A 25,854-nucleotide genomic window follows, 5' to 3' on the forward strand; every position below is an offset into this window, starting at 1 on the left:
CTAGCATTGCTTTTGACTAAATCTGATTCCCTTTCCACTCACTCTCCGTATAATGGATTAATCTTTATGTCAACATTGTCTTCTATTAACCATTCTGCACTCTCCTCTCTCTCTCTCTCTCTCTCTCTCTCTCTCCCTCTGGTGCTGTCACAATTGCTCCTGGCATTATTTCATCAAAGAATCAGGGTTAGGGTCAGAGATGCAGTTGGATTTTAGAATTAGGGTTAGGTATAGTATTTGGTCTGAGGTTGAAGTTGACTTTGGGTTAGGGTAGGATATTGACAGTGGAGCATATGCAATCAACCCCCTCCGATGCATACATTGTATTTGTCTTTTCGATTCATTCAAGTATTTCCAGTTATATGGGTCTCTTGCAAATATCTCTCTTTTTCAATTTCCTGTTCATTTCACTGCTCCACAAATATGTACTTTCACACAATGCTTTTCTTGAAAATTTTCCACATGATAACATCATTCAATAGCCTTAGAAGCACTGTTTGAATCTTTCTGTTTATGTCATTCTCACTCTGGAAGTGAGAAGGGGGTCTCAAAATTGATCATGCTTTGTAATTTTGATGCCCCTTGTAGAAAATGAAATCTTAAGAAAAAATAAATCTCATCTGAAATTTTGAATGAGAAGAGACACATGTCTTCTAAAGGGGCACAAAGGTGTAAATTTCTTATTGATATAATTATCAAACAAAACAAATCTTGAATGCAAATAACCCCAACACTTGTAAACAGACAAAATAACAACAATCAATGTTGAATACAGTTTCATATAACACAGAAGTTGCCAGTTTATTTTCATCTCCATAGTGCTACTGACATCATCATGTCATACAATATTGACATGAAGTCCCTATGACTAGTTATAGAGTTATGAAATGTGATGATCCATTTTTTCTTGGAGCGAATGGACTGATTTTATAGCAGTTGTGTAAAAAGCTTTTGGGTGGTCATATGGCAAATAATCTACACAGAAATTTACAAGATGCCCATATGATTTATTCTTGTAATTACTTCTGACCACCCCCAAGCAGAAGGTGATTAGTTTATTACCTGGTTCAGATATATTTTTCTCAGTGAAATTTCAGGACAAGTTAAATTCTTCTTCTTGTGCAACATCCAAGTCATGAATAGACTTTATAAATACATTTATAGTCAATCATTATTCATATTTGGACAGAACAGCTGGTGGAATTGACAATGCATCAATTACACAGCAGATGCATCATATCACCTTTCACTTCTAGTCTTCATATGTGATTGTGTGTTTTTTCTTTTCCAAAAGTGGAATAGACGAAAATGATGTTGACTTTCTGAAAATATAATCAGAATTTCGGGATGCCTCAATAAACGTCCTCTTACATCATAACACAAACAGCAAACGCTGATATATAAAACTCTTGCACAAATAAATTCTCTAACATCATTTTTTAGATCTCTAATCTCCTCTCAAGAATTGAGGTTAGAGCCTGATCCAGTACATGCTAGCACGTATTCTGTTGTAGTCCGGGAGCTGTTCCACAGGTCCTGTAGAGTAGGAGGAAAAGCAAACAGTAAATAATTACGCAAATGTCAACATCAATGAAAGTTTTCCACAATACATCAACACACATGCAGACTATATCCTTCATGAACATTATTAGTTCCAAATGGAGCAAGAGTCTTGCACATTGCCTGAACTTTCCCATACCAGTTGATGACAGAGCAAACCATAACTGAATACATAATTTGCACTATTGATATACCTGTAAAGCTCTTGGGATACATTGCAGATGTACAAAGTGCTTTATAAATCCAGAGTCACTTTTACAGTTATTTCAAGGCTCCACATTTCTCTTCTCTTTTTTTACTGGGGGTCCTAGAGAGAAATATTTATGGTCCGCATGTATTTGAATCCTGTTCCAATTTTGAAATATGAGAGGTCCAGAGTTAACTTGGAGGCCATTACCCTACTCCTGTTAGTGTTGGGTCCTGGTTATTTTCAGGATATTAAGACAACCTCTTGCTTTTCTATTTTTTAATGAACTATTAGTTATTTGGAAACGATGCAACTTACCGACTCCAGCAACAGCTGGGCATTTGTCATAGATGTAACGGGTGCACACATCACGGATGGTCTTGGCACTGATGCTGTCGATCCTTGCCTCCAGTTCTGGGAGTGGAATACGACGTCCGTAGCAGAGCATCTGGCGGCCAATGTCTTCACAGATTGGGGTCGACCCTGGGTTGATATTAATGATGTAATTATATTTAATTTATGACTTTAAACTCTTAAAAAGGTTGAAACAACTGCAGACTAGATGGAATTCGACTGCGCGCAGTCGAAAATGATGCCTCCGTCATAGAGCAATTTTACAAACCAAAACAGAAGACATTTTTCGAATTCAAGTTCAATTGTAATCCATTAACAGGTTCTCAGAATATCGTGATTACAAGCAATTTCTCATATACATATATGACCCTTTGATCTTTGACCTCATGACCCTAAAATCTACTCAGTTCATTGGCTCTGCAAGATGTCCTGAGTTAAATAGTAATCCATCTGTCAGTTCTAATGAGAATGTGTTCACAAGCTATTTTTGCATACATAATGAGCCCATGACCTTTGACCTTTGATCTTATGAACCAAAAATCTACTCAGTTCATTGGCTCTGCAAGTAACATACATGACCTAATTTTGGCAGGAATCCATCAATCGGTTCTTGAGAACGCGATCACGAGCTGTTTTTGCATACATAATGTGCGTTGTGGCCTTTGACCTTTGACCTCATGACCCCAAAATCTAATCAGTTCATCTGCTCTGCAAGTAACATACATGACCTAAGTTTAGCAGCAATCCATCAATCGGTTCTTGAGATAACGCAATCACGAGCTGTTTTTGCATACATAATGTGCGCTGTAGCCTTTGACCTTTGACCTCGTGACCCCAAAATCTAATCACTTCATCGGTTCTGCAAGTAACATACATGACCTAAGTTTGGCAGCAATCCATTACTCGGTTCTTGAGATAACGCGATCACGAGCTGTTTTTGCATACATAATGAGCCCTGTGACCTTTGACCTTTAACCTCATGACCCCAAAATCTAATCAGTTCTTTGACTCTGCAAGATACATACATGACCAAAGTTTGGCAGGAATCCATCAATCGGTTCTTCAGATAACACGATCACGAGCTGTTTTTGCATACATAATGAGCCCTGTGACCTTTGACCTTTGACATCGTAACCCCAAAATCTAATCAGTTCATCGGCTCTGCAAGATACATACATGACCAAAGTTTGGCAGGAATCCATCAATCGGTTCTTCAGATAACGCGATCACGAGAACGGGACGTACGTACGTACAGACGTACGTACGTACAGACGTACGTACAGACGGACGGACGGACAACCCGAAAACATAATGCCTCCGGCTACTTCGTAACGGAGGCATAAAAACCCCACCACCCTGACCCTACTTCATTGTATGGATGCAAGGTGGGGTATTCTGCAGTTAAGCCAAGAATTTCATCAATTCTCACCATTCAATGATCGAAAGAATTCCATCAAAGTGAAGATAGTCAACGAGTGCACTTTGAATCCCAAAATGGTTTCAGAGGTGTACTAAGTGTTAATAAACCGAATATGAGGTACAAATTTTTTAATAAGCTACAATTTTTACTCTACTTTACTTTGACTTGACTTGAGATTCATATCAATAGTATTCCTATACATAAGATAAAGGTGATTGAAACACAGCAATTGATTGAACGGCTTTTGCAATCCCCATGACAGTTCCCAACTCTTTATAATATATGATAGAACGAAGGTGAAAAATGCATTTCAAATGAAATGGATGAACTAAACACTAGAGTCGACAACATTTCATATGGGAATACAGAGTCTGAATAAAAGAGAAATTAGAAATCTGAAATGCTATCTCACCATCCAATTGCAGTAGCATGTTGGTCCTGAGTAGGTTCTTGGCGCGTGCTACCTCTGACTCTGTCACACTGGTGCACAGGTACATCCACTGGTTCTGGACATGGTACACCATGTCTTCAACGCTCAGAGGGTCACTCACCATGTATACTCCCCTGTAGTAAAAGACAAAGAGATCATGACATTGATGGATCAAACTTGTATTACAACAAGCTAAATTTGTTGCCTGATATCAAGAAGACTTTAAATGAGTATCCACTGTACAACAGTATTAAATCTGTCTTCAGCTGCTATCTGGGCAACACTGCTTCCATGTGGAAATTTCTGGCCCATGGCAAACATATTGGATCTGTCTTCCTTTCCTCCTTATTCATAACATATACTTATTAAAAGTCCACAGTATTAACAGGCACCTATTTACAAATGATAAATTGCCACCTTCCTCCCAGTTTTAGAGGTGAACTGAAGTCATTTCCTTAAGTTCGTATTTCTTATTACAATACACCCTTATACAGTTCTCAAATACATATCAAAGCTTAAACTCATTTCTCTCTCTGAAGGGAAGGATATGAATGGCAAATATTTTGGTTTTTATTAATTGACATTCAAAATTCTGACAAGAAAAACCGTTTTCATGGTGCTTCAACATTATACTTCACAGACAATGGCTCCCAGCCTTATTTCATCAAAGATTAGAAGTTGCGAGTGGGTTTCAAGTTAGGGTTAAGTTAGAATGAGTTCAGGAATCAATTAGTGTAGGATATTGGCCATGGAGCAATCGCCAGTGGAGCAATCGCCAGTGGCGCATGTGGTATACAACTCATTCTTACCAAAGGCCTGTGTCGGTGTAGCAGGTATTGAAGGCCTGGAAGGAGTGGCAGATGTTGTCTTCATATGCAACTCTGGCAAGTCGACTCGATGTGTTCTGTAAATATGCAAAAAGATCAGGATATGTTTATTTTGATGAGCCGTCTCTGAATTCTACAAAATACAACTATTAGTGGTCTCATAAAAACAGAGCATATCTGATGAAAATACAACCGGATATCATTGGAAAGCTGAATGAACGTAGAATACAAATACAGAGGAATAACAAGATTTTCCCTTTTCGCTCCGAAAGGACACAATTGCATATAATTGATATTCTTGAAATCTATGGCTTATAAGCTTTCCTTTGATGATAATAGTTCACTTTTCACTTCCAAAGGGTCTTTATAAAAAAAAAATCCACAAATTGCATATTTAGATGCCACATCTCTACAAGTGTATGGGACTACAAGATCAGTAACACAACTGCCTGAAGATGTTATGCAGAGTTCTTTTTTTCAGGATGCGGGGGGGGGGGGGGGGGGGGGGGGGGGGGGGGGGATAGATGATCAACATAACAAATAATACAAATTTGACTACACTTTATGATAAATTATTGGTAAAAATGGAAATTTGTTACTTACTGCTCCACCTCCGAATGAACGATCCCAACTGCCAATCAACTGAAAATAAACGAAGAAACGTTTCATCAAATCACGATCACAATCAAAACTGCCTTCATTAATTAGCCCATGTTAATTCAAATTAAGTACCTACACAAACAAATCTATGTTTATGTACTTCTTTTTCTCAGAAAGCTTGCAAATTAAGGCTGGAGAGCCATGCAAGGGCATCATCGGACACACAATGGAGTTCCTTGATGCCTCCTGAGAAGCATAACAGCATGTAGTCATTGATATTTGGCCTAAATACCAGTTTCCAAGTGCTTTAGATAAAAAACCAAGTTGATTTTTGCTGAATAAAACATTATTTACACTGGATATTTAATGATAACAAATACATGACATCTGCCAATTGGTTTGCATAACATTATTTTTAAAGCTGACATTCGACAGTTTGGCTAGTACCGGTAGTCCTGACAAATACATATCATGCTGTTGCCTAATTTTGTTCTACACAAATGAGATATCACTTGATATATCTCCTACTAGAAAATACTAAGGCAACACTGACAATACATTTTATTTTTTAATCAGAAGCTTGCAGTCTGGTCAGCATCTTATAAGCCTTCATAAAACTAGATGGAACTTCGACTGCATGACCCAAGTTTGGCAGGAATCCATCAATCAGTTCTCGAGATAACGCGATCAAGAGAACGGGACGTACAGACGGACTGACAACCCGAAAACATAATGTCTCCGGCTACTTCGTAATGGAGGCATACAAACATAATGTAGTAAAGATGTCTTACCGTGTTGGCCACCATGAGAGGGATGTTATCAGGGTGGGCCCAGCCGACACCTTCAACACACAGGGCAATGTGGGCCAGTGGCATCTTGTCATCACGGACAGTGATCTGTAGGCACAATAATAAGTTAAGATATATGTAACTGAAATTCAGAAGGGCATCGGTTTGTTTTGTTTGGATGGGGGAAATATGATTTCATTCTTAAGAAAAAAGCTTTCCGATATACCAATGAATAGCATCAATGCATTGCAGCACAACACTGGCAACTCAAATGCGAATTCGAGTTAGCTGCAGCTTTACTAAAATTCTAAAAACCATGCACCATGTTTTTGTGTGTGTTTGTTTTGTTGAAATCTAAAATTCCTGACTCATGAGGAAATGAGGGTACATTATACATTTAACATGCATTTAGTAGTTTCGGCTATACTCTTGTCATGATATCATTTTCATAAAAACTCATTGGATGTCACTTGATATTTTCAGGTCATAAGGAATTTGTCCTGAATAAGTAAAGCAATGAGAAACATATGCTACATAATGAATAATCTATGCTCCATTTGAATGAAAGTGCCTTGCTGTTTCCATTAGGCTTTTTCATGTGTTTTTGAGGCAAATAGCCATCACTCTGTGTCCATGTTTTAGATGTTTCAATGCCTTCATGATCCTAACCTCATAGGAATTTTTATTTCAATACAAATTGTTCACAACGAAGAGGAACTTACGCCACTGCCGGTGAATCTGCATGGGGTCAGAGCTGGGATTTCATTCTCATATTCAGTTCCCAGGTTGCCAAAGTGCTTTTCAGCAAGTTTGACCAGTTCGTCATGGTTGACACCACCGGCTCCTGAGAGCACGATGCGAGGTCCCTTGTAGTGAGTAGAGATGTAGTTCTGGAGATCATCCCTGTTGATAGACCTATTATGACATCACAGGAAAAAGAGTATGAATGTACCTTTTCAATAATTAATCTCATTAGTCATTCCTGAAAAACAACTCATATTTTGCATTTACTGGCTTTGATTATTTACAGGGCCCTGGGAGAATTCATTCTTAGTATATCTCCTTCACAAGTCCTCCACTACATCTGCATGAACGTATGTAAAAGGTATGATCAGAAAGGGTGCAATGTAACGGTAGCAAGAATGCATATGCTGGAATACTTTAATTGTCAGGCATCCCTTTCCTTTATTTACCATGTGACATCAATATATTTCATGTCACATGAGGGATATTTTTAACCAAAGTATCATCTTCAATTTATCTTTACACCGTTACTGACCACAAAATGTAACCCCTTCCATGCCTGGGGCAGAGTAGTCTAAGTATGGATTATGGTAAGCTTTCCCAAAGCAGAAAAATATGACACACATTGAGAAGATTGTACTCAGAGACTAGTTACGCCTCATCTGAAGGAGGAACACTCATTTAAATCCATCATTTAACTCATGCTAATTAATTTTGATGTATTAATGTTCATAACTGTATCGGCACAGAAGGGTATCAAGATGTAGTCATGCAAGAAATCATGTAGGCTGTGTATGCTGTCATCAGGACACCTGTTTTGAAAATAAGAATGATTGTTCTTTGGTGACATACCCAGGGGTGATAGTGAGCACAAAAAAAAAACCAAAAAAAACAAAAAATCCCCTCAACCACGCCCCCCTTGAGTAAAAAAAGAAAGAAGAGGATTGATTCGGGGGAAAAAATGGCATCTAACAATGTTCCCCCCCCCCCTTTTGAGTAAGAAAAATTGGGAAATAATAGGGAAGAATAGAGAAAATAAGGGAAGATAAAGGGATTTTTATCAGGCCTGCATACCTGATGTTTTCAGTGGGTCCTAGGATAGTCCTACCCAGAGGTGTTCCTTGGTAAGCTGTAGCGTGGAGATGATCAAAGATGACCTCTTGAAGATTTGTTTCAACTTCCTATGAAAAGAGAATGATGAAAGAATATTTATAAGATGTTACATATCTGTTTGATAATAGTGAATCCATAGAACACAAAAGTGAGGATGTTTTCATTTGGCTGTCTATGGAATGGTGGTACAATAACACCAAAATGTTAACTTTTTCCTCAAGCTAGAAATACGACTGCCTTGTGAATGCCACTGATGGCAACATGCCCTTTCTGACATTTTCTTGTTAAGTTTTAACTTTTAAACATATTTATCAAGTTTTCTCGAAATCAGGATATCTGTCAAAAAGTCATGTGACATTTTATCGTCCATGATGTCAAACTACAATATTCATTCACAAACACATAAAACATATCTTCTTTTTTCATCAACAATGCAAACTGTAACTTCAATATATAGTCATGTTTTACCTTTATCCATTTCAGAAAACAGAAAACACACAAATTTGCAGAAGACGTATTACAATGGAAGATACGACAATGACAACACACCTGCATTTCTCGGAGAATGACACCCCTCTCCCGCTCAATCTCAGCCTCTCCTAGAGTGCTGTTCTGAATGATGTCAGCAAGGATTTCAACAGCTGTTCAGAGACAAAAAAAGAATACTTGTTATCAATAACACATTACAAAATTGTTATAAGCTAATTAAATCCTTGCCTTTGATTGGCTGTGAGCAGATATCAATAGATCTGTGGTAGTAGTTATTGAGTTTTATGAAACAGGACCCAGATTCACATGAATATGTATCTCTGTCTCTGTATCTATGTATTAATGGGACTGGGAGAATTGAAGATGATTTAATATACAAATCATCCCACTATAATCTGTTTAAGTCATCATAAAATGTCAGATTATTGAGGGAGTTGTCTAGAAGAAAGACATTACCCGATATTCACTTAAAAGCTACGGTACTTTAAGTTGTTAAAATTCCTACCAAGCGATTGCCAAGTTTCCTTACGAGGTTGGTATACATTATACACTGAAATTCCATCAACTCCGCTAAAAATACTAACCCTCACAACAAAATGTAAGAAATTCGATCGAACTTGGTACTTTCTTTCTTTTGATGATGTACAATATTGATATCCTAACCATCAATGAGAAATAAGGTCATCAATAACAGCAATCAAAACAGTCAGTTGAATGGTGACAGAAATCAACAATGGGATATTTACCTCTGGGGACATCTGACTCAAAGCATTTGGCATAGTATACTGTCTGTTCCCTCGAGGTGTATGCGTTGAGGTGAGCACCCATGTTTTCTATCTCCAACTCCAGCTCCATCTGTGTTCTGTTTGATGTGCCCTGAGAATGAGTCAGTCCAAATCAAGAGGTTAAAGGTATAGTCAGTTTTGGAAACGCCCCCCCCCCTCTCAAAGAATGTAATGGAAGATCTTATTACCAATCATGTAAAAGAATATGCTTTGACTAATACGTGGTGATACAAATTTTTGACTGGAAACCGCCTACTAATTGATATATTTGGTAAATCATTATATCTATTATAGTAGTTGCATATACATCTTTCTGTGTACAGTGCTTGTAACTTTACCGAGACTTTGCCAAATTTCTGATCATTTTGATGATTCCAGAACCTTGCAGTACACACCAATACTTATATGCTAGAAGATCAACCTTTTCTGATCGATTCCACAACGTTTCTTTCACAATGCAATAGCATGAACAGAACTGGTCTATACCTTTAACACTTGGTCCAGCATTGGCAAACAAAATTTTGGTTAAAGATGCGAAAGAACATTCACTGCCATACAGCAGAAATGCTGTCCAAAATGTATGTGATGTTTTAACACTTGTTATTATGTCAATATTTTAAACAGCAGATCCCCACTGAAATAGCTTGATTTTTTGTATTCATGTCTTGCTGAGTTTTCATCTACATTTGAGCAATAACAGACATGAGATCAACTGTATAAACTTTCATTTACAATCTTCAGTTTCAACCACAATGATCTTTCTGACCAACTTGAGAACTGTAGTTAAAATTAAAAAATTTAAGAGGCAATCAGTAACAAATTTGTAATCTGAAAAAGAATTCAAATTTTGTATAAGCTTGACAAAGACTATGGCATACCTGCCAACATTTGAAAATGAGAATTAAGAATTTTGAGCACGGTATGTCTTTGAAAATAAGAAATCCGTACCCTTAACAGGCGTTCGCACATGCAGCGGCAGTGTAACTGGCAATACGCGGTAAATCTGTGCAAAAAAGCGAATACAAATTCGCTGCTCAATCACGCAGCCCTTCAACGCACGCAATACGTGAACTCTCACATCGTGGCATATGATAAAACAAGCTTAATTTGGCTTAAGCAACACAAACAAAAACAAACAAAAAAAAACACAAAAAAAAAAAATTGAAATTTTGAAAATCCGGGATATCCTGCATTTTGGGGTCCTAAAAATCATAAAAACGGGATATTCCGGATTATTCGGGAGGGTTGGCAGGTATGCTATGGTAGTGTCAGTAATTCAAACATGGATATTCCTCTCATAACATCTGTGTATGAATCGATTTCAAAAAACCATAAGATGTTATAAACAATCTGATTTCTAATGAAATTGGCCAATGGGACTTGGGGAAGACTTATGATTGATGGCAAAATTATATAAACAATCATAAATCCAGTTAACCTGGAATGAGCAATTTATTAAAAGCTCTTTTTGTTGATCTTTACACAAATCAAATGTACGGTAACCAGAGATCTGATGCATACAACTTTTGAATGGCTGCATGACATGGGTAATCATATTTCCCCCAAGATTGGCCCTAACAAGCCAGTGTTAGAGAGGTTTGCCACTGAACACAACTTCTTTTCCATCAAACACTGGTGTCGGTGTTACACAAGTTTATTCTATTGATACCTTGAATGCCATGTGCTCCAGGTAGTGGGCCACTCCATTGTTCTTTGCGTTCTCGTATCTGCTTCCAGCATCAATCCATAAACCAACCTGGTAGAGGTAAAAAAACAAGACAAATTATTAGTGAAAGCCAAACTACCTAAATATATTTAACTACCAATTAAATCAAATCCCATTACCTATTACTATGCATTTATCCCCCCCCCCCCCAGGTAAAATGGATACAATCTTACAGAAAAGGGAATAGAAGTTAGATCTATCAATATTTTTCTTCACAAATAACTTTAAAGCTGCAAATATCACACAAGAACATTTACTATATCTCTTTCTCTTACATGGATTTTTAATTGTTACTGAAAAAAAAACTTTGCTTTCATTGGTTTAATTAATCTTAATTTGATTTCTTAAGCCCAATGATACTACTTCTATCACATAAAATTAACATTCACACTGTCTTGTAAGAACTATATAAATCGGTAGAATCAGCACTTACTGTGGCTGTGGGGATTCCAGAGTCTTCACTGGATACACGGAACCCATTGTTGAGTGTTGTCACCCTTGTTTCCGGTACATTGACAAGGGTCTCTGAAGCTGTCTGCGTCGATCTCAATCGACTCCCTGCATTACGCCCCTGGAATACAATGCAAACAAAGGTAAATACTATATTTAAAAATTTTACGAGGTGAAATTTTTTACAAAACTTAAAAGAGTATTTAGAGGTCTAATGTGTGGCTTGCATGTTACCTTTGAAACCTAATCTCTGTGTAGATAGCTTACCAAGACTGCCCTAGTGCCTGTTGATAGTAGCGCAACACCTCCTTAGTACAGAGCATTAACAGTGTGAGGGAGCAAAAGTGCACGCATGAGCCGCAGAATCTAACAACATCGCTATGCAGAGAATTTTGGGGGGAAAAACAACTGGCAAAAAACGTTTAAATGTTAGTGTGCTAATCATTTTTTCTGGGTACACACACGCTGAGCGAGTGACCTGATATCAGCGCACTAAAATTTAGCATCCTGCATGCGTCACATAGAATCCGGGCTAACTCGGACCAAAGACAACTCGCCCCAGCTGCAAAAACGGTCATTTTTTTTTCATTCTACCCTAATTCTAACCCTAACCCTAAACCTGAACCTGGGCCGAGTTGTCTTTGGTCCGAGTTAGCCCGACTCCATCACATCACACATCACCACATTTCAGTGCTGTACTAACCACTCGACAGCACTTTCCGAAAACAAAAAGTTAATGCTTTTAAATGTGCGCACCCCCTCATCCTCCTTGTTTGGTTGCAATCGCCAGCCACCAACGCGCGGGTCGGAAATCAGAATCGTCAGCAAAAATGTTGTTAATCCTTAAATTTACGGATGCATCTGTCCGCGTTTACGAAGACAGTCCTCGTTTGTGCAGATGATCCCGTTCTCGGACCAGCAGTCCAGCACCCCTACTGATAATTACCAAGCCCTTATTCAGGCTACAACTCTCAACAAAATAAAAGAAATATGGCATGGTATTCAGCAATAATGGTCAGAAACTGACCGATTTGCCTAAATTAAACAACAACGACAACATGTTAGTCAAGACTCAAGCTCGAGGAGTCGAGTCATAAATTTGAATCATGATGAATGTTTGGATTTGGGGAATGTTTGGATTTGGGGAAAGTTTGGTTTGTAATCACATTCACATTAATATAGATCGATAAATGACTATAAAGTACCATTCAACAGGTTAAAAGCGCGTTGATAGGTTCAAAACTAAGACAAAGGAGCACCAGCACTAAACTCCCGAACTGGCTGAAATTGAAGAAGCGCTCAGGCCTGCGCCTATGCGATGCGGTGGGGTTTCGTCACCGCTTTAGTATACGCCACTACAGCTACCGGCACCGTTACCGTCAGCACGGGCATGTGCATATGAAGAATCAATTATGCAAGATTACCGGTGTTTTTATAACACATATTTTACCTGCTAAATGCATGTTAAAGATCATTAAAATACATCACTACATCAAATATTATCTATTAAACTATAATATAGAAAAAAGAATTCATACCGCATGTGATTTGGTTGCAAATCTGGATAGAATTCCAGAAGTTCGGGGTAGCCAAGACGCCATTTTGAAGGTTTCAATCTTCACGTAGTTCGCTCGATCACTTACTGACCTTTCTACGTATAGAATGTGTGTATACATAGCGGGGAGCAGCGAATGTGTATGAGCGATGGATACGTGCACAGACCTTTGGAAGCTCAAAAATCTTTTTTCTTTCCATATAGATTTCTAGGTCTAGTATTTGGCAAAAGTGTGTGTACATACTCTAAAGGTCAATAAAAAAATGCATCTGAAAATTGCTGGAGCAAGTCTTGAAGTAAACATGAAAAAGGCAGATCCTAGATTGTCCAACAGGGAGTCGAACTTGGCCGGGGGAATCATATGCATGAAGATCGACCTCTGAATGAAGGAATTTAGGGAAAGGGGCACTTTATTGCATCTAAAAAGGGGCACTTATGAGATTGAAAAGGGGTCACTTCTTACACCGACAAAAAGAGGAACTCACCAAGGATGAAAAAAGGCACTTATGAGAATTGGAAAAGGGCATTTGTGGACGGAAATGGGACACCCATCATATTTTGATCGGGGGCATTTATAAGAGGGGAAAAGGGGCATTTATAAACAAGGGTTGCTCCCTTATTATAGAAAGGGGGAAATGGCACTTAATATTGCTAAAAGGGAAATTATCAGAGGTGATAAGGGGCACTTATTGCAGCTGAAAAGAGGCACTCAACAGGGATGAAAAAAGGGCACTTATGAGAATTGGAAAAGGGCATTTGTCCACGGAAATGGGGTACCCATCAGATTTTGATAGGGGCATTTATAAGAAATGAAAAGGGGCATGTGTGAAAAGGGGGTAGCTCCCTTATTAGAAAGGGAAATGGGGCACTTATTATTGTTAAAAAGGGACATTATCGAAGGTGACAGGGGGCTTTTATGAGAAAAGTGAAGTGGCTCTAATTAAAAAGAAAAAGAGACACATGTTAAAATAAACGGGGAAATTATCAGAGATGAAAAGGGGTAAAAAAAAAAATAAGTAGGAAAAAGAGCATTTATTAGAAAGGAAAAGGGGCACGTGTTAAAATTTTCAAAATAAAAGGGGCATTTATTAGAGATGAAAATGGACACTCATCAAAGATGAAAAGATCAGTTATCAGGCGGGGAGGGGCACTTGTCAAAGTAAAACGAGTATATATCAGATTTTATTAGAGGCAATCATCGGAGGTGAAGGAGGCACTTATCTGAAATGAAAAGTAGTAACTTCTCGAAACCTGAAAAGGTTCATTTGCCAGAGATGAAAATGGGCATTTATAAGAAGGGGAATGGGCTCCTTTTGACCCCCGTGAGGGCATCCTCTAAAATGGCTTGTTAAAAATGATCCTCACCGTATATATGAAATAGCGATAGCTTAAAAATAAATAATTTACACAAAATCAAGATTACAAAATAAAAAGAGGGGAAAAAAAGAAAACAGAGAAAAGGAGGAAAAAACATTGCAGAAAGATTTGACATTATAAGTATAAGAACTTTTCACTAAGATATTGCTTATAATTACGTTTAAATTAGTTGATTGTCTTATTATTCTTAATTGATATAGGAAGGTTATTCCATGAAACTGAGCCGTTCTAGAAGATGGAAAATAAATGAGCGACAAGATTACGAAGAATAGAGGCAGGAAGGTGGAGGATATGGTAAAAGAATTACATAATCTTTACCTGTCATCCCTTTTCTCCTTCTCGCTTTATTTCTCCTTTCCATTATATTCATTTACATTTGTACCCTTCGAAGGGAGGATCCACATAACTTCAACACACGCTGAATGAAAGGACTACAATATTCTAGTTTACTGATGCTCACGAGCATAGAGACGGGTTACTTGTATAATTTATCTGTATCGTCCATTTAGCATAGCCTTCATTAGTTGTTGTTATATCATGCATCAAAATGTATGGTTTTTGATTGGTTGAGAATTCTTCACGTGACCAGAAATATTGCAATCAAATAAGGTGGCTCTGAAAAAAGTATCTGGGAGTACTATTTGGGAGTTCAATTTGGGAGATAAATTTTAAGATTTTACCAAAATTGTAAAAATGTTAAAGGTAATGCAAAGTTTTGGAAAATTTGGAAAATTGGATGGATAGTAATTCTTTCAAAATTTGATACATTTTGGATGACCCTGTGGATGTATTATGAGCACTAGAAAACCTAATTTAGTTGAATTTGTATACAATTTTTTTCTTTTTAAATTTGATAAATTTTAGAATGTTAAAAATGTTAACAGATTTGATTAAACAAATATAACAAAAAAAATTGCAGGATATAAAACAAATATACCTTGCCTTCTTTTCGAGGTAGTAGTTAAATTATGGGCCTCGGTGACCCCAATAGTATAAAAATATATACGGTCTTGAGAGGTTAAAACTATGGGCAAGACGTGAATAGTACCATTTGCTGAGGGGCACAGCCCCGAAGTAAATGGTATTATATCCGGCATCAAAAATGTATTGGCTTTTGATTGGTTGAGAGCTCAACTATTTTAAGGTTGCTCTGTAAAAGTACTAATTGAGAGTACTATTTGGGAGTACTAGTAGGGGATTTAATTTTTTTTAGATTTTTTTTTTTTTTAATTTGATATTTTTTTTCAAATCTTAATCTTAATTTGTTTTTATTTTTAATTCTTTTTTAATAAAAATTGTCTAAATTTCAATAAAAATTTCACCCCCCCCCCCCTTTTTTTTAAATATTTTTTTTTTTTTCTTTTCGAGGTACTGGTTAATACTATGGGCCTCGGTGACTCAGCAAATTGTAGTACTATTGGAGTCCCCATTTGCGCATAGTTTTAACCAGAACCTCTCTAGACAGTGTATATTTGTATACTATTGGAGTTTTAATTTAAAAATTGAATATTTTAACGATTTAAAAATTCATTCTATAAAAACAAATTACAAAACATTATTTAGAGACAAATTTAAAATTTGAAAATTTTAATAACATTTTAAAATGTTAATAACATTTTAAAATTTAAAACTCCCAAATAGTACTTTTTCAGAGCAGAGCAGGTCGAAATATTTCTGGTCAGGCGAAGAGCTCGCAACCAATCAAAAACCACACATCTTTTGTGCAGGATAATAATACCATTTACTTGGGGGCTGCGCGGCCTGTGTCCCTCATCAAATGGTACTATTGAAGTCACCTCTTGCCCATAGTTCCAACTAGAACCTTTCAAGATAGTGTATATTTGTATTCTATTTCGAACAATCGTCAGAGATATTTTTGGTTCGTCAAGTTCACTAGATGAAGCAGAACAAATAAGAAAACTTGACAGACTGGAGAAAGTTTGGAATAATTCGGACCAAAAATAAAAGAGCTATGAATGATTAAAAAATTAAATCACTAAATCTGTACGAATCTCAAATTGGCAATATGGTCAACGGATTGGGACGTAGTCACTGCATCGAAATGGTTTGAGTTCGTTGAGTCACTGACATCTATCCCGTTTGTCGTGTAAACAAATATCCATTATTTCTAGGTTTGGTTTCTCCTAAGTGTCTTCTCAGTGGGGGCGATACTCTAGATATATTATGGATAGCTTATTATTTTAGAACTCAAAAAGAAAAGAAGCTCTCTATATAGTCATACGTCAAAATGACATTAGGTAATTCCATAAATTAGTGACCAACTTTGTGACATTTTTGGTTTTCCTGTTACATAAGGAGCCCACACGTATTTTTGGCTCTGAGTAAATCCTTTTAAACAGTTGAGTATGATTCTAGGTATGAGGATGCAATATTATGCTTGGAAATCACTTTACAATCTCACTCCACTATTTAAGTCCTTACTCAGAGCCACAAATACGTGTGGGTTCCTTATTTAATAGGGACACCAAAAATGTCATAAAGCGGGTCCCTAATCATTTTATGGAATTACCATTACCGATTCAGCCAAATTACGTACAATGATTTTAACTTTGTTATTTTTTGTCCGATTTTCATTCACACTTTAGTGACTCTCTTCAGTCTGCTTTTCTGAAGTTTCCGCTTAAAAAAATAAAGAGTAGATGTTTATTAAAGTTGGATTTTCCTTTAAATTTTGTTTGAGGGGTATGTACAGTGAACGGGTGTCGGAGAAAAGGAGGTAGAATAAGAACAATGGGGGAATAGGTTCGAGTAGAGCCTCGCAACAAACCAATATGCGAGGGACAAAATGGGTATAAACTCGATGAGGGGAGCGTGTGCCCCGTCAAATCTGCTTACGTAGAAACACGTATACACATTAAACGTGATGTAAATAAGAGAGAATAAGGAGTTTGGCGGTAGGGAGGAGAGTTAAAATATAGGCGACTTGCAGACAAACGATGGTGTATAGAGAGAGAGAGAGAGAGAAGGGGGTTAGAATGTGTAAGTGATAAAGTAAAAAGAGATAAAGAGAGATAAAGAGAGAAAAAATAAAGATGGCTGGGAGAGAGAGAGAGAGAGAAGGATTTGTGGTTTTGCATCGCAACCGATGTAACATGCAGCGGTACATGTACACGATTTTACAAGCTAGACATACACAAGTGGTACTCAAGATTTTATATTCACGGATGAGGCTCTCTACCTTGACGCCATAGAACGTGAGTTGTTCTTCGATGGAATGGCGTCTCTCAAGTTGCATGTCGTTTTGCCTCAGGTACGGTTGTCTGCATGAAATAAATTTTCACAGCATGTTTTTTTCCAAAAGTATATCCTTTCCTACACTCTAAAAACTGAAATGTTAAATCCCAATTTAAAAGGGCCGAGGAGTGACCACTCTTTCAAAATGTCAGATTGTAAATTCTAATATGCTGGATTCAATAGTGTTGGATCCAGCATGTTCAAAGTGTTAATATACCATTTTGAAAGAGTGCCCACTCCTCGGCCCTTTTAAATTGTGATTTAACATTTGAGTTTTTAGAGTGTTTCATAAATTGTATCTAAAAAGCTTATATTGCTACTTTTTCAATGCTTGTCGCCTTTTCTCCGTAGCCTACATATTTTTGAAACTCAATCTAGTCTTCCTTTTTTTCCTGTCATGATATCTGAGAATATTCTTCTAAACCCGTTTTTTCCATTTACATTACGTTTATCCCAAGCATCAAGAGTTCAGACTACGGTGTGTACTTCCTCTCCAAGTCCACGATTTAGCCCTTCTTTCTCTCCCTCTCTCTCTCTCACACTACCCTTTTCTCTCTGATTTCACTCTTGTTCTAGCTTCCTTTGTATCTCTCCTGTCTCTCTATATTTCTCCCCATCTCTATCTCTCTTTTCAGATCCTCTCGTTACATTTAGCAATCAACTTACTTAACACCATCAAACACCACTTAATACCACCAAACATCACCAAACGCTGGTAAAGACCACTAAAGACAACCAAACAATATGAACCCAATACCATCCAACACCCCAGACCCCTCCTAACACACCAAACACCTCTTAACACCACCAAACACTAGCAAACCCCGTTAAAAAGATCGCCAAACACCACTGATTGATACACATATCTGATTGATTATTACACGTCTGTAAAACCCAAACACACACACACACACACACACACACCACTTAACCCCTTCGAACCCCACCATACGCTATCATGTCCTTCGTTAAAATCTCAAAATCTCTTTTAAAAAACTGACAAAAGATATCACGAACTACAAAATGTTCATGATTTTATCAAGTAACATCGTTTATTTGGATCACAACATATTCAATATGAATGGTTAATCTTGTTCAAAACAAAACGTACACAGTGTGGACTACTTATTTTCTCAGTCATCATCCACTATCATAAACACGTGTATATTAGAATGACAATAAGAATACATTGTATAATATCTTTTCATGTATTGTAGAACTATATGGCTGTCCTCTTATTATGTATTTTGTGTGAGTAATATACAGAAGTGTATTCTACTTCATTCTAATCATTGTATATCTGAAAGAAGAAGAAAATCTTGCAAGATTATCGACCCAACAACGAACCATCCATCCTATGGATAACCTTGTGATCGATTTATACTAGCCTATGATATTGTCAGTGCTATACAAAGTGTATCATAAAAAAAAATCGGTTTGACCGAATAATCAAGATTCACTTACTGCAGTGCTTTCGGACGAAATGAAGAAGAGCATATTATCAATTACGAGGAAACCTTTATGTCACACACACCTTCTAATAATAATTGAGTGCATGGTGTTTTATCAAATTAAAAGAATATTCACAATCCAAACTACTTGTCTTTCTGAATTAGATTGGTTTATTATTCACACTGTAAGCTCACCGATCGTATTTAAAAACGTGTGAAAAAAGCAGAAAAGATTGTGCGTTTTGTTACAGCGATAGGAATAAACCATCTATTGTTATGTCCACAGCTTTAACCGATAAGATTATCAGGAATCTTAACAGATTTCGTTGGATTCCGCTCTCGTAAAAAAAAAGGAGAAGGAGAAAGAGTGGTAAACAAATGAAATAAACCATTTAAGATTCCATTTTTTACTGTAATGCTTAACAATTTACTCGGTGATATTTTCGATACACGTATGTGAGGCAACTGAAATAAAAATGCTAGCTTTTTATAAACATCATTAAACAAAGATCACGATGGTATTACATGTATACAAGCAAAAATTTATATTCTTGAAAACAGATTACCCTATTATCAACTATATGCAAATGATCAGGACACAATCGTATCAAATGCAATGTGTAGTAAAATATACATAGGTATTACAAAAATCTCAACCATGCGATAAATTATTGATATTGTTGCCATAGCATTTGCATAGATAGTTGGCTAATTATAATAAAGTGTTCTTTGTGATTCTATATCGAAATACAATCGACTTAAACCCATTTACATATAAGCGATATTTTTTAAACGAAATATGAAAAACAAAACGAAACAAAACAAAAACACGAAATCATTAGCACGACGTAAAGTAGCATATGGATTGGCGCAAAAAACTTATTTCTACTCCAAAAAGAAACATTTCTGCCTGTAAAATCTGAACAAAACTGGTTACATTAGAGGACAGCAAGTTCAGGTAATTCTTACGTAAGAAATGGCCCTTGCTGCACCTCATAGGGAAATACAAATAAAAAACATTAACATGAAAACGTAACCACGATAAAATGACATATATTTCATGATGCAAAAATATACATTAATTGTTTTTCAAATACTGATTAATTGTGTTAAAAGTAGGCTCATAACGTTTGCAAATCATTAGTGACTTTATTCTGAAATTGATCAAAACAGGTAGATACAATTTTTCTTTCTATTCTTGCATTTTCTTGAGGATGTATAGCCAAAACGGCATGACGTAGACAATTCTAGACTTTAAGGATAAGAGGGCCATTAAATAGGACCCATGTGAACGTTTAACAGCTATGAAACTACATTAATCGAGAGGGAAATATCCTGATTCACCTAAGTTCCCGATGGGACGATTATAAGTTGGAGAAGAGCTAGTGGGAATAAAGCTACAAAGGGGGAAAAGATAAGAAGTTATTTTACTTTTAAGAAATTTCCCTCTACACACCACATTGAGACAGTACCATCTTTTTAATGATATTTTAATATTTGTTCGATGACTATCTCGACGAATTAATCTTGAATGTTATAATTGTTTCTGCAAACAGCTTCGAATCAAAATGTAATGTTTCATTATTCAAATTATGTAATTGTTGAGGGAGGTGTTTACCAAACTACGCACTGAATAAAGAATCAGTGACTGGGTATAGGACTTGATTGATACATTTATTTATCAACGATTCGCAAAAATATCAATAGGGACATTTTCTAATTAATCCAGTTGACAATTACGAATCATTGAATGACGACATAATATACAAAGGTTAGTTCAGTTTGTTTTTTGGTTAAATCTCAGTCTTGAATAGAAAAAGGTGTAAAATGAAATTAATTTTCAATACATTTAAGCCCATCAAATAGATCATCGGGCCATTTTGAAAGAAAAAACTTTATATATAGACTTCAAGGTCTTTAAACAAGCCGCTTCCCTTCTGTTCCGCAGTTGATTATCAAGGATATATTTGTGTGCATAGAGTGAGGTTGCGTGTGCGTCTATATGTGCGTGTCTGTTGTGTTTGCGTATGTGGCGTGAGTGGATGTGCGTGTGTGTATGTGTTTACAGTTATTATCCTCACCTAAAAGAAACTGCACTTATTACGTCTTCATTAGATGTTAACTTACAATTAATTTAAGAACAATGTTGTTTCTGTACTCCGGTCGTAAAATTGGCGGTTTTATCATGTTTGTTTCAGAAAGGATATACATGGCTCACAGCGCACGAGAAACGCAATTTTGCCTCCAGGCCCTATACAATCACACTACATGCATGGCTCCTTATCAGATATATGTCTCCCATATACTGTGCACCCCATACTGTGAAAGGTCACTCTTGCTATTCTAAGGCCGGATTGACAATTAGTCTACACCTCACCGAGACCCGCTGAGAGTCTGATTAGACTGAGTAAATCACACTTTAAAAAACCTATTTGCAAAGGTATGGCTATAGGGTAAGAATTTACATGAAGATCTTCAGAGAAGATGTGAAATAAAATGAATAGCCTCAAATGTTCTTCCTTGAAAGTACTATAGAAAGTAATTTAAGTGCAACTTCGTACATTTCTTGTAATATGCTATTTATTGAATAGGATATTTTGGTGCGTGTGAGTGTGTGTGGGGGGAGGGGGGAAGGGATGGGTGCATTTCATCTAGTGACGTGTGGCATCAACAGTTTCAGTCTTGTGTCCATGTTATACAGAGACAGTCATACCAAAACCCTAACAGGTTCCAGCAAGCATTGACTTTGAATTCTGCAGAATGCAGCTAAACCAGAATATCTAAATGAAGCCTGCAAACCGCGCGTCTATAACTTAGGACATGGGTATGTCTGTCCTAATTAGCAGCTGGCCGCTGAGTTGTAGCTAGATATGTCTAGGCCTTCAGACAAAAGGTCGATTTCCTTTCCGCTTGGATACCATTCTACAAGCCATCTTGACTGCTGAGTATAATATGTGGTGCATAAGAAAGGATGGGTACTGCATAAACATTCTTATTTAAGTTCAAGGTATAATGTATAAATTTTGGCAGAATTAAAATGAAACCATCGTTACGTATTTCTGTCTTTCTTACAGCGCATGGATTTGCCTACAGGCCTCCTTATTTACTCTGATGGGTTGCCATTATTTATGATAGACTGTTGTTTTATGTTTATTTTGTTTGCTTCAATTTTTGTTTGTTTGTTTTGAGCATGTTGGGAGTTGTCTTAGTTCATGTACATTAATCATTGCCACGCCGGTCAAAACAATCTGCAGTCTTATTTTGAAAATCTTCAGGTGAGATCTGGGAAATTAAACCTTGGACTACGTCAATCCCTAATGAGTCTATTACAAAAGAGCTGGCCGTTAGCTTTAAATAAGTTGGCCTTTAGAAAAAATGTAATCTAATATCGTGATGCTAAATGAAGACTCCTTTTCTAGTATTAAATTTTTTCTTCTTCATTGTTACAAAAGGAAGAAATAACAGAAGTTACACAGTATTTCCTTGCTTTTTTCCTTCTCATTCTGGGGCATTTATCATGTTTCTGTATAGGTCTAGAAGGCCATTTCGATTCCAGAACGGTCATTCTCCTTTAAGATTACTAGCATAGCGCTACAGAGTGCAAATACGACATGTTAAAGTCATTATATTATTACAGAAATAGCCGCAACGATTTTGACCACCAGTTTACTAGCATAGCGCTACAGAGTGCAAACACGACATGTTAAAGTCATTATATTTTTCCAAAAATAGCCGCAATGATTTTGACCACCATTATATAAAAGTGTTGTCAGTTTGAAAGATGTCTTTGCCATGTCTATTCCCTAAGCTCTAAAGTGCAGAATAGTACACCCAGTGTACCAGTTAAATAATCAAGAATTGCACAACATACCCTCAGTTTAATTTCTATTCCACACTGTATTTCGTTTTGTGCTCATGCTTGTTTGTGCAATGTACTTGTTCAAGATTACTGTTTTGAAATGTAATTTTTGATCTAATGAACAATTGATCATTGTATTCGATGATGCAAAAGCAATGCGGTAAACGCCATAATAATATTGTCTCGTCAAAATGTGACTTAGATAGGCCTACCACATTTCCGCAGAGAACCATGCATTAATAACAACGTTATTAATTTATTTGAATTTAAGATCGAATTTGATTATTACGAGTTAAGAAAATATGTTTCTGAAACGAAATCCTTTCATGGCAGTCAAAATGTTTTCACATCTCCAGTAGACGAATATTGTCATGAGGCCTGTTTTGTGGAGACTAATGATTTAATATAATGACCCAAGGACACGAATTAATCACTATAACAAGCACTAGATGAAATTATTAGTTCATAATGGACCTTCTTTACAGACTGTAAAACGTATCATCCTTCCAGAGTATACCTTTGCTAAGAATTCCCGGGATAAACGAACTGCCCTTTAAACTAAAAATGAGGCTATACTATTAATTTTGTTTCACTTTTATGATCATAAACCTCGTCTCTTTGACACATGTCAATAATCTAAAGAAGTGATAGTGGTTTGCTCTATCAGAAGCATTATTATTCAACCTCACACTCGGATACCGCCCCCCCCCCCCTCCATCACGATCAACCACAATTATTGGCCTACATACATAAATCAGCAGTCAGTTTCGTGTTAGCCAAGTGCTTTTCGCTGAGCAATTGGCCTACCACGTGCAATACTAACAGGGCGCAAGACATGTGTACTTGCCGCTGACATGTTCAGAATTACCCGTTGGATCGAGAGTGGAGTTGGATGCGACGACACAAATGTATCTTTTGTAGGCACAGTGAATAAAGCTGTACAGGGTGTATCAACAATATCCCACGATTTTTTTTTCAGTGCTGTGATGTAGGCCTACTTCAAGAAATGTTTGTGCATTCGCAGCACGAGTATACTTCACCCTATTAACTGAACAATAATCAATGAATGTTACACATCGATGAATGCATTAAAGGAAGATAATGTTAGCATTATGACTTAAGCATGATGCCTTCTTGAGATGTTTGATTTGATTTTGATAATTTTTGAAGATACTTTTCCAGCCAAGTTCATGACTGCATGCTTAGTCAAATATCTTCAGGCCAGGTTCTTTAGGCTGAGATTAGTGTTGTCTTGTATCATTACAGGATCTAAATTTAGTTTTGAAACCAGAAATCTGTTCTTAACCTGAAAAGGGTTCCGAATGCAATCATTCTTGAGATATAGTTTAAATGAATATGGATCATTCGAAATTGATGGGATGCATAGGCCTACCGTTCAATAAAGAAATATGAAAATCTGCATTTACAAGAGACTGCGAACAGACCTTAGATATGCATCATGTAAGATGAATGTACCATTTTGTCTACAGATAATTTGCGATTATAATCGATTGATAACAAAAATGCGTATGACCACGTTTGATCATAGACAATAATTTTGAATGCGATTGGAACAGAAAAACGGAATCACCAAGTCCCACAATTAATTTTTTTTATAACATGCCCTACCACATAGCGTGTCTGTTTTCCAACCCCTGGGGGCTCCGTGCATGCAACGGGATGGAAGCTGAGTGATATACAGCGGGAGTGAATACGAATGATGATATGTACCGTCGGCAACAATGTTCTTCGTAGCAATCTGATATTGTATACAGCACTGTGGCTGGAATTCATAGCCTAGGGAACCTAGTGGGGGATGAAGGGTGATGGTACGACTATGGATTTTCCCACTCAACGGGTTGCTTTTGAAGACGCATTTATCATGTAAAGGACGGCGTAGTGCGTGTATATAATATAGGAGTAAGCTTATTTTGAGCAAGGTTTTGGCTAATTAAAGTATACCCTGATAAATTATAACAGAGGCGATCAACCCCACCCAATTTATTAACCCATCTCTATTTCCATCGCTCGTATTCCCCAGGGCTCCTAGATAAATTGGATACATGCCTTTACCCAATTTACGCTTGAAACAGTATAAATGTATATCATACCTCATACACACATGAACGCTGATGTGACCATTTCATTCATCATTAAAGCATCGATTATTTACATGAGGTACAAGAGGCATAAATTGCAAATAGGTATCGATAGCCTGAACCCGAACGTTCGGAAATTGTATAATTCTCCAGACTCCGCAAGTGCTACTAATTCAATATGTCCTCCGTCGCAATTACAATTCAGGTAATCCCTTTTAAGTTTGTTCAACGAGTTAAATTAGAACGGACGCAATCAGTGCTTGATGAATGTTTTAATTATAATGTTTCCTTCGGGGTCTACATTAAGGCAAGTACGGGTTGTCCTACTAATGAAATGCAATCGGCCCATGGGCATATCTTGTAATTAATGTATGTATACATGGAGATGTAAGTAGAGAGCTGCTAATGAGGCAGTAGTGACAGGTTCTGCGTGGGTTAAGACCAAGTAATAATGTCCAAAAGCAGAAAGGAGATTTAAAATCTAGTAGGATAGATGTGTATTGGAACGGTTGGCTACAGACTATAGAAAAGGAGCCATTCAGTGGATGGAAATTGACAAGCAAAGACAATTTTAGACTATAAAGGACTATAAAGGAACCTGAATCCCTTTTTATCAAAGAATTCGGGGCATCAAGAAGTTCCATTGTTTGTATATAAAATCGTGGTCCCCTATATTAAAAAAAAACGACTCATGTATAGCTATGAACCCATAACGCCTCAGTAATGTTGCATATACCATACTTGTGATGGGATGTTTAGTGATTTGCAGCGTACTTCGAATGCAG

The 25,854-nt window shown here is 36.9% G+C and overlaps 1 protein-coding gene across 1 annotated transcript; it reads right to left on the minus strand.

Moving 5' to 3' along the window:
• Positions 1-770: 770 nt before the first annotated feature.
• On the minus strand, positions 771-13,135 carry LOC115917888 (mitochondrial-processing peptidase subunit beta-like). The gene is made up of 13 exons (XM_001176813.4): positions 13,012-13,135; positions 11,457-11,594; positions 10,967-11,053; positions 9,259-9,388; positions 8,573-8,664; positions 7,985-8,091; positions 6,889-7,081; positions 6,170-6,274; positions 5,382-5,420; positions 4,761-4,855; positions 3,934-4,085; positions 2,066-2,230; positions 771-1,536 (listed from the first exon to the last, which is right to left on the minus strand). The coding sequence occupies exons 1-13, from the start codon at positions 13,072-13,074 to the stop codon at positions 1,472-1,474; spliced, it is 1,431 nt and encodes a 476-aa protein (XP_001176813.1). The 5' UTR covers positions 13,075-13,135; the 3' UTR covers positions 771-1,471.
• Positions 13,136-25,854: the final 12,719 nt, after the last annotated feature.

This window comes from Strongylocentrotus purpuratus, unplaced genomic scaffold (assembly GCF_000002235.5).
Source record: "Strongylocentrotus purpuratus isolate Spur 01 unplaced genomic scaffold, Spur_5.0 spur5_contig_838, whole genome shotgun sequence".
Lineage (NCBI taxonomy): Eukaryota > Metazoa > Echinodermata > Echinoidea > Camarodonta > Strongylocentrotidae > Strongylocentrotus > Strongylocentrotus purpuratus.